The 10,585-nt window shown below is 36.2% G+C and overlaps 1 protein-coding gene across 2 annotated transcripts; it reads right to left on the bottom strand.

Annotated features, from left to right (window-relative positions):
* On the bottom strand, positions 90-5,972 carry LOC109841178. 2 transcript variants are annotated; one of them, XM_020410067.1, is made up of 4 exons: positions 5,002-5,970; positions 4,674-4,919; positions 4,445-4,585; positions 90-3,887 (listed from the first exon to the last, which is right to left on the bottom strand). In XM_020410067.1, the coding sequence occupies exons 1-4, from the start codon at positions 5,002-5,004 to the stop codon at positions 3,555-3,557; spliced, it is 723 nt and encodes a 240-aa protein (XP_020265656.1). In that variant the 5' UTR covers positions 5,005-5,970; the 3' UTR covers positions 90-3,554. The 2 variants fall into 2 exon arrangements, with proteins under 2 accessions (XP_020265656.1, XP_020265655.1); XM_020410066.1 differs by having other exon boundaries at positions 4,674-5,972.

Below are 10,585 nucleotides of genomic sequence, written 5' to 3'. Positions count from 1 at the left end.
GAGGAATCTACATTAAATTTCTGGAAAACGTTGGGGATTCATACAATATCATTTAATTGTTATGACATCATTCTACCTAATTCTTTTTATAAAGAAGTTATAGTAAAATGCCTATGGTTTCAAGAGCTCGAGTCTGAGGTTTGTAAGCTCAGTTGGTGGAGAGAGGCAAAACCAACTAGCTACCATTTGCATGGCTTGTGTTACTGAGTGCACCAATTAGAATTATTTACCCAAAACATGTTGCTGATGAGGGAACAGCCACTTTTTGATACATCCAGTCACAAAACAATGATTGCATATCATCCTATACTGCATAGAAGTGTATTTATACTCACTGATCCTATGTTAAGTTATGAAAGACCAGGAGGGAAAAGAGGAAACTAGGCTTTCCATATGCCTCTGCTTGCTTGGTTACTGAATGGAGAATTAAAGCATAAACGTGAGAAGTAAAGGCAATGTATCTTTTTTGTTTTTAGTACTATTTCAATTCAACTTTTAGGTGATCAAATGCAATCTGGATTTTCCTTCATTTGCGTTATTCTAACACTCGTCGTATTGTGATCTACCTTTTGTCACAGACCACCAATGGAAACAACTGCATATTGTTCCGTGATCTTCTTAAGGTGGACACTGGGTTGAGGAATAAAGTGGAACACTTTCAGAATATTTCTGGAAGGTAAGTTGCTTTCACATTGGTCCTCTCTTTCCATGAAAAGAGGGTTGGCCCCGCAAATCATGCCATATTTTATTTTTTAAAATACTTTTTCTTGTCTTTTCTGACTTCTGAGCGAGCTATACTTTCTCTTTTATGTCACAGCTTACACGTTTGACTAATGAAGGTTTAGAAAGGTAAGGATAGTCCACTGGTCTGGAAGGGAAACTTCAAAAGAGGGAACTTGTGGTTTCAGTATTCTGATTTCTGAAGGACTAGCATGTTGTCCAAAAGAAATAATATTTCTAAAAACGGACATTGCTGAGATGAGAATGGTGAGATAAATGAGCCACAATATTCTAAAAGGTAGGATAAGAAGCGAGTGAGTCAGATAGAGTGAGAGATTGCTTGAATTGAGAATAACTTATGGCAATGGATTGAAAAAGTTTGGACATGTATGATGTGCACAAGGACTACGCTAGACCTAATAGGAACATAATTTGAGGCAGCAAAATTGCAAATAAAACAAGGATATATCCCTTTATAGAGCTGAATGGTAGATGTTGTATTCTTGTTTGTGGGACCTGTATTGCCCTCCAAACCATTCTCATAAGTTGGCTACGTAGGCAAAGTGCCCCATCTTATTACTACCTCTCACATTTTTTAGATTAGGCAGGGTGTTTTAAAGTTTAATTAACTGGCAGATGTGAAGTATACTTGCTTGGATCCCACTTATTCTGGTCAGTGGGACTTTCCATCACTTTCACTTAATAAATTTCCTCTTTGGTTGATAGGACTTACTATATCTTTGCTTAATAGGACTTACTATCTTCACCTTTTATGAAATTTGTTATTATCATTTGAAAATTAAAGAATAATTTTGGCCTTTGTGCTTACATACTTCTGCAGAATTTTATCTTCTGCAGATGCAGATTTTGTTCTAGGGGCTGCTCTTGCAATTCTCTTGAGGTGGTGGTGACCACCTCGCTTTGAGGCATGACAGGATTTAATTTAGAATTCCATCTATGTGCAAATGTATGCGATAATAACTAATATTAGTCATTACAATAATCTTTTACATTGTAACAAATGCTGATTACCTTTATAATGGCAATTTGTGCCACAGTTCAACATAACAAAGAGTGTGTTTCCAGTCAAAGTCAAAGACAGGCACTCCCTTCAATTGTTTTTGGATCCTTGTCATATGAGGGTGACAATGATTTAAGGATCCAACAGCACTAGTTTAGATATAATAAAACCATAACCCCGACGCTTATGAGTGCTCCTCCCAAAGCTTTCCAGCTGTGAGTTGCTGCCCCAAATCATATGATCACAAGGCACAAGACAGATCATGCCCTCGTTTCTCTCTCTCTCTCTCTCTCTCTCTCTCTCTCTCTCTCTGTTCCCAAAGTTTTTGAAAGAAGAAAACAATTGATTTCATGTCCTAATCTCGAGATGATCTGACTAAGCCTTTGCTCATTAGCTTGTAGTACTTCCAGTTTATTACCTTTTCAAGTTTATAGAGTGGTAACAGAACATGATACCTTTAGTATTTGAGGTCGTCGTCCCTTGCACTCTCCTGTAAACTAGTAATTAACAACCAATACTGACGAAGCATTGTCTATATGAACTAAAATGGTTGGTTTGGTTTCTCTATCATGTATGGATTAAAATACTGACCTTATTAAGTAAAAGATTCTGGGCACTGGCTCGCAACTTCACAGGGTAAACACTGTGATACTGATACATGATTGTGAGAAATATTTCTTAGTTTAATTGAATGTTTTCTAAATCAAGGGTCTGCTTACCGTGAATCATTAATTCAGCTTCCTTTGGTACATAATGGTATGAAAGAGGTGCTAAGATAACAAAGAAGTTCAATAAAAAGGTCCATTGCATAGTTGTATTTAAGTTTTTCTTGCTGGTGGAAACATCAACTAGTGGCATATATTTTTATAAATTTCAATATTGCTTCCTGCTAGTTGATTCAATTGGCAAACATAATGGGCCACATCAGTTTATTCTATTGCCTTTGTTGAGGAAGTGCACGGTCTTAAAAAAGGCTGCACATAAATTTTGTTCCCTCATTCTAAATAATGAAACTTTATCATTGTCGTCAATGAATTTCATTGAGATTCTGAAATTTCTTTCAATTATAAATTCATTTGATCCGCCACAAATTTACTTAAATGATCTGCCACAAATTTACTTAAATTGGATGAACTTACAGAGCATATTACTGCCACTTAACTATGTCCTCTTCACCATTGTATATTATTTACTCTGAGAACCTTAACTTTTTTACCGTGATTTATTAGATCTGGTATTCTGGGGATAAACAGTTGCAGACCAGGATGACAGACGTGCTAAAGATATATGGTATGGTCCATAGCGTAAATACTTAAATTTATTGGAAAATCAACTGACTTATAAAGGTTTGTTTATGTTGTTGAAAGCTTCTGTCTGCTTATTAACTCTCTGGATAAGCTGTCAGTTTATTTCAATTAGATTAACTTTGAGAACATCATTGTGCAATTGTATACTTCATCACGTTCACGTTCATATATTATTTACTCTAGAATCATCAACTTTATCAAATTTTTGTTTACTCAGCAATTTCTGTAATATCAAATTGCTTGAAAACCACTGAAGTTTATTTGCTATCATTAGTATTTTCCAGGTGAAAAAAGGCTACTTTTATTCTGAGAAATGCACACCAAGATTTTATTTGCTGCATGATGAACAAGAATCCCTCAGTCATGACTAAGTTGAAGAATTGACTAGGGAATTCTCAGAAAAATGTACATCAAAAGGTTGGAAAAGAGAACCATTAAGTCAAAAAATCCAATAACCCTGATACTTTAATAGGGAGGGGGACAAAGGAGCGGTCAAGATTATCAGCCTAACACAAAGGAGATCTATGTGGTTTGCCTTTCCTTCTGCTCATGTTTGTGGCCATGTCCTCATCAGAAACACTGCTCGTTGACCTTGCAAAGAAGTAGAGCCCACTCCGCTTCTTGCGCGTGAACCCAGTGCATGGCATGCTGAAATTCTCTGAGTCTGATGAGCCCAGAGGCTCATCGCCTTCTACAATGGTTGAATGAGTTGTCTCATTGGCCTCATCATCTCCACTGTATGCATCATTAGGGATGAAGAAATCTGGGCTCAATTGTAGAGACTCGCATGTCTTCAGGTACGGGGAGATGTCCTTTTTGTGCCTCAATAGATAATCCACCTAAAAGGAACAAAAGTTTGGTCACTTGGATAATTTACTCGAAATACTCATAGTGTATTAAGAGGAAAGAGTCTTTAGAGGTGTTTTGATGTTTCCTTCATTGTGTGACTGATCCTAAAACCATGGGTTGGATTTTCTTTGGGAAATTAGGTTAGTTTTTTCTTTGTGAATTCCTAGCGAAAATTTCTTAGCGGGTGATATTCTATTTAAAGAACTGGAGGTTTTCTTGCATATAAGTGGTGCATGATTAAATTGTTATATGATTGTGCAGTTAAGTACAATCGCGAGGTGTGGGATATTTGGCTCCACTAGGACGTACCATCGCTCCAGAGGTGAAGAAACTGGCACGAGCTGTGTTTACCTTCTCCAGTTATGGATATCTAGAGTATGTAGGCAGTATTTTATGTACTACGTTGTATGATATCTGTAGTATGCAGATAATAGAGTAAAGAATAAGTATGAAGTACTCTGTGCTCTACTTCATACACTCAGGATATATCTCATTAGTAGGATAAAACTGCATCTAAACACACAATTGAAACCGTATTACTCATTACCTTACACCCCAAGGAGCAATGAACATAAGGCTCCTGAAGGCTCCTTTCACAAGAGGTACAAATGTTCCCTGACCCCTTGAATTGCCTGCTCTGAGGACGTTTCTTAAGAAAGACCACCTTGGAGCTGTTAATTGTATATGACTGCATAAAAGAGAAATTATTTTAAGCAGGATAATATAATCTTTTATACTGGAATAAGTTCAAAATTTTGTCCATGACCAAAACTAACCTGAACATTAGAACAGTCAATGAGCTTCTCGAGGTCTTCTAATCTCACAACATCATGATAAACATATCGTCTCACCTGCACTAGCCTATGGTATCTGTGAGTTGGCACACAGTGGGGGCAGATGCTAATGCAGCAATCCAAGCAACAGATGTTCTTCTCATTTTTCTTCAAATTCTCATGGAAGGAACAAGCAATGAAGAACTTCTGAGTGTCCAGAGCCTCTAACCATGCTGGCTTCCTAATTCCCTGCATTAGCGGGAAAATCATTGAGACCCAATTGAGGTTCATCCTCTGGAATGGAGATATCTAAAGTTTTTGAAACACATACCATGATCACATAAGCTTTGATGTCTAGGATTTAAGAGGAACAAACAAGAAAACTGTGACTGGAACGAGTGAGAGATGGAGAGAGACATGGAGCTTGAAGAGTATTTATGGAGCATGGGGGAATATAATAAGGCCTCGGGGGGCTAGACTACATTTTGTCAAGGGGGGGTTTGTTTGAATAAATAAAGGGAGAAAGATAGAGGGAGAACGTGGGTGCTGGTTTTTAGTGTTTCCCATCCTTCACCCTTTTACTAGTAAGGGGGCCAAGCCATCACCTTGGCCTGAGAGCTTCAGCAACCTAAACAAATACAAGTGACTGGGGTTTTTGCCCGAGGAGCTTTGATTCCTTGTTTCTAGCCTTATTCGAGGGGGAGAGGGGTTATTGGCTTTTTTTGGGGTCACATTGGGACACTAATTGCCTTGGGCTTTGACATGGCTAACATGTAGAGGGTGGTTTTATCTGCAATTACTTAGGTGTGCAGTTTTTGGGACTTGAAAATTTTGTAGTTTGTAGTGTCCCAACAAGTTCTCATAGATTTTCTTAAACAAACTAATCTAGGAACTAAATTGCCAACCCACACCTTTGATGCTTCCTTTTCAGGTCTCTGATAAGAAATTCATGTAATTGTTATTATTTCTGAATATGTGGTTTTGATTTTTGTTGTGTACATCTTAAATTGTTTCTCCTATCAATATCAAACGGCGAGGAACTCTTTTTGTTGTTGAATGTAGAATGAACGAAAATGAAAGTTTTACATTGTTATTCTGTAGTTAAAATATCGATAGGGTTGAATAAAAAATTTTGGACCACTTCTTGCCTATACATTCAATGCTTGTAAATTTCTTGATGAAATTAATTTCATACTCATGATTTTATAAGTAAGATATGCTCTCCATGCTCTATTTGAAAAACTGTTTGGTATATTCAGGTAAGGGCAAGTAATTAATTTTGTTTAAAGTTATTATAATTAAGTGTAAGCTTTTCTTTGAATCTTATTTCTTGAAACTGCTTACCAGCTCTAATGTACAGGATTTGGTTCACATAAACATCTTTAGGAAGCAATAAGAGAAGTTACTGCTAGCAAAATTCCCCAGCTGAAAAATATCAAGGATGGTAATCTCTATGGTTCATTTCTGGTTTAAGGATTCCAGTTTCGAAGTACTGACCCCTATCACTAATCAGGTAACCTTTCCTCTTTTCTTCTAAAAAAAGGATTTCTTGGTATGTTGTGATCCTTCATTTTGTCATTTATCCATTATATAGTTGCTAATATTTAAATCAAGTGATTATGTCGTGATGCATTAATTTTATGCTAGCATAATTACCCATATAGTTTTGGAAATTTTGCTAGGCTCTGCAAATGTAGCCAACAGGTACTATTTGTGTCAGATTCTCTCTTCAAGAGAAGTTTAAATTTACATATATTAATGTGTCTACGGTTTTCTTTCTAACTTCTGATTGTCCGAAACAATTTGTGCAGCTTACTTTGCAAAAGGTATATTATGCTTCTGGCTTCTGCATATTTTTTTTTCTTATTATTTTTTTAAATAATTGACGGGAGGTTAAGGAATTTGGGAGTAGTAGTCTAGTGGGGCAACTCCTTTATAACAGGTTTCATATTATGCCTCAATATTGATGGTAATGTTTTGTATTGCCAAAGTTCATTTTTTTTACCCCATAAGACTAATCTTTGCTGAAATTTTGCCTTGTCATATCCTGCAAGATCCGTTTGAAAACAATTATTTTTGACGAAAGAAATTAGAGCTTGTAAGGGTCTTGTCATATCCTGCAAGATCCGTTTGAAAACAATTATTTTTGACGAAAGAAATTAGAGCTTGTAAGGGTGTGTTTGGTTGCAACTTGCAAGATGTGAAAACAATTATTTTTGACGAAAGAAATTAGAGCTTGTAAGGGTGTGTTTGGTTGCAACTTGCAAGATTTTTTTTTTTTTTTTGAAAATCAATTATAAAACGTAAGGAGGTCATTCATGGATGAATTGGGGGGTCATCCAAGCGTGAATGAGAAATCATGAAATTTGAAAACTCTATTCGGAAAAGAGTTTCTTGGTTCCTTCAGTTCCAGGAAATCTGTAATTTATCCTAGCATTACCTTGAAGTTTTGTCATGCTTTTTTTTATATTCAAAGTAATTTGCGACTACAAGTTCCAATTTTGTTGATATGCAAACCCTGCCTACGCCATGCACGAAGGCTAGAGTCTTATTTTATCTCTCCCGCAACTTTTTACGTAGTCTCCAAATTGATTTGAAAAGAAAAAGTGTAGCTTTTGACTTAATTGGCTGGCCCAAATGACGGTCGTGTCCTTTTGAGTCAGACGACATTAGTCTTAATTCCTAAAGCATCCACATAATATAAAGATTTATGTCTCCCCTAATTCAACTACACGGAAATTTATTTTTGATTTTCATCTAAAAACATTTAACGAGAATATGGTCATATAAAGCGGGTGTATTAAAGGGACGTGCGTGTTTTTTTTTTAAATCGATTGAGATTATAATTGTGAACAGCCTTTGCTCTATACTTCTATAAGCAAAACTAATTTAAATTACGCATGAATTATCTAAATTTGATGATTAATTTCGTCAATTGTCACAAAAGAAGGAATAATTATAGTGTGTGTACATATATGCTGAGGGGCTGTTTGGTTCGTTTCCTAGATATAGGGAAATACATTTTCATATAAAAAAACACAAGTTTTGAGTTTTTTAAACCTTTCTAAGAAATAGATTATTTCGCTTTGGTTCGCGCAAAAAAAAAAAAAAATGGTGGGAAACCAATGTATTTATTTTTTTTGTGTTTGGTTCGCATGGAAAAAAGGAAAAACTTTTGTTTATATGGTAAAAAACTGACGTGGCTGCAGTTTTCGTCGATTTCACGAGGTTGAGGAAGGAATTGGGGGAGAGAAAAAAATCTGATGTGGCGGCGATTTTTACCGAGTTTTCCTTCTTCAACTCTAGCGAACTAAAGATGGGAAAAAAACCCGACGGAAAGCTTATATCCTACGTGGCCACGAAAAATCTGATGTGGAGGCGGTGTAAAACTTTTCCACCGAGTTAAAAAACGAACCAAACAGTCCCTAAAAGCAAGTCTGGACTCTTCGACACCAGCAATTGATCAACGCGAGATGTTAACTCAGACAGTCCAAACTTGTTGAAAACCTTCAACTAGATAGCAGCGTCAAAGTCCTAAAAAAAGAAACCCATTTGTTGATAAAAATCTTGATCTTTACGTATTCTCAACAAGGAATTAAGGGCGGACAACTAACAGTGATTTCGGAACTGGAGTGTTTGCACTTGCTCTAAGTATTCTTCCAATCAAGCCGAAGGCTTTGTCGATCCCATGATTGAAAACTGATGGATACTACGATGCAATGTTAGAAGCATCTGAGGAGAGGAAGAAGGAAGGGGGGTCAGACGAAGCAAAGTAGGGAAGGAAAATCTGTGCCCGCAATTATCGCCAGAAAGATTTAAGAAATTCGGGCCCACTATTCTCTTAATTAATTAACCTATCAATGATCTTAGCCATTGATTGAAATCTAGTGGCTCATATTGTTCTTTTATTGAACTTGGTAGTGATGTGGTCAAATCTGTCCCCTACATCACGCCTCGAAGATGGAACATCTTTTTTAAAGTAGGTGAATAGTGATTGAGGCTCTATCTTCGAGGCGTGATGTAGGGGTCAGATCTGGGCACGTTACAACAAAGTTTAATGGAGAAACTTGGTACCAATGTTCTCCATGTTTCTCTCTCTTTCTCTCTCTCTCTCTCTCTCTCTCTCTCTCTGCTCTCTTATCGTATATTATATATATATAATATAGTATATCATAGTATATATATACTATATACTATATATCTATATATGATATATACTATACTATATATATATATATGAGAAAACATTGGGTATGCTTGGCGTACCTAACACAAATATTTGTGCTTCGGTTATGTGCACGGTGACATAATCCCCTACCCACTCATTCAAATGGGATCACATTTACATGTGCCTTAAGGAGTTATGAGAGTACAACCATTGACATGAGTTGGAGGGATTAATATCACCTCACTACCAAGCCATACTTCATCTTCTCTACTCTCTCTCTCTCTCTGATATATCACTACCGTACTATATATATATATATATACATTTATATATATATGAAAATGCCATAAAATGACGTGAGCTCGAATTCTTATCATGAGCTAGCCTAATAGGCTACTCGAAATGATGATCAGCACCGCGCATCATAATTTGCACTCATCATCATCTATATTATTTTAAAAAATTTAATCATTGTTTGAGTTATGTGTAGAAGGATAGGTAGAAGGTACGACTATTAAAATGCTTGAAAAATCAACATATCAAACTAGTCTGATTTGTATTCTAGAAGACTTCAAATTATGTGAAAATTTTATCATATACATTTAATAATGTGTTAAACAAGATGTACAATGCCGATTATGAATTTGATGAGTCGATTAGTCTAGCTCCCGATAAGATTTGAGTTCACCATCTCACAAAATTATTACTACACACGCCACGCGCGAAGAACGAGAGGAGTATGCCATTTCTTAGAAACATAAGGACTTATATGTAAAAGAATCCTTTAAAATTTAAATATTAGTCTCTTTCTGAACTTTCTTCGACTTCTCATTAGCAAACTATCACTTCACAACATCTCTTTCCTTGTAGACGCACGTGTGAGTGCTTTTCTTTATGAGTAAAGCGTGCGCTTGTGTGCATAGTTGGGACAAAGAGCTAGCACTCGATGACCGGCACATGAGTTACTCCTGACACGAGCTGAGTTTTGTTGGGGTTGTCACGTGCATGGAAATATCACCTTCCTAGGGTTTATGAACGTATATTCCCTCCACCACGTGCATGGCGTTCATGGGCGGTGGCGGTCGTCGTGGCCGAGCGTGAAGAACCGTTCATTTTCCCGAAATCAAATTAAATTAAATTAAATTAAAAGGCTGGATAGTGAATTATAGTGCGACTTGCAACATTTTTAACTCCTTTCAGATAAAAAGATGAGATGTGACCGGAGTCTCAGCCTTCATGTTTTGTCTGAATTTTGTATAAAGAAAATAAATAAATAAAAATAAGATACTATTTTATTTGATAAAATGAGCCGAGATAAAATTATTAGATATTCTAATAAAATTGGCGGGCAACACGTTTAAACGAATTGTTTGTTATTCCTTACATTGTTCAAATTAAAAAAAAAAGATTGAAATGAGTTTTTAAAGTTTTCATATGTAGATTGAGACAACTTATCGATGACATTTACCGGTGGAATGCTTGCATTGTGAACACGTAATGTTGTGGGGTCCACCACATGTGGGAATTTCGTTTCCGCGTGAAGTGAAGCAAGGCCCACCCGATTGATCACCTATTGATCACCTATATATACCTTTTTTTTGGTAAATGAAAAATTTTATTCATCACCAATATGTAAGAGTTTTGTACATCAAGAATCTCAAGAACATGAATTATGTACATGAGATAACAAATCAAAACAACCTATAGCTAGAAATCAGACCTAGCTATAACAACAAAAATGAGAAAC

This window comes from Asparagus officinalis, chromosome 5, assembly GCF_001876935.1.
Source record: "Asparagus officinalis chromosome 5, Aspof.V1, whole genome shotgun sequence".
NCBI classification, from domain to species: Eukaryota; Viridiplantae; Streptophyta; class Magnoliopsida; order Asparagales; family Asparagaceae; genus Asparagus; species Asparagus officinalis.
This window is presented reverse-complemented; position numbering and strand designations above follow the sequence as displayed.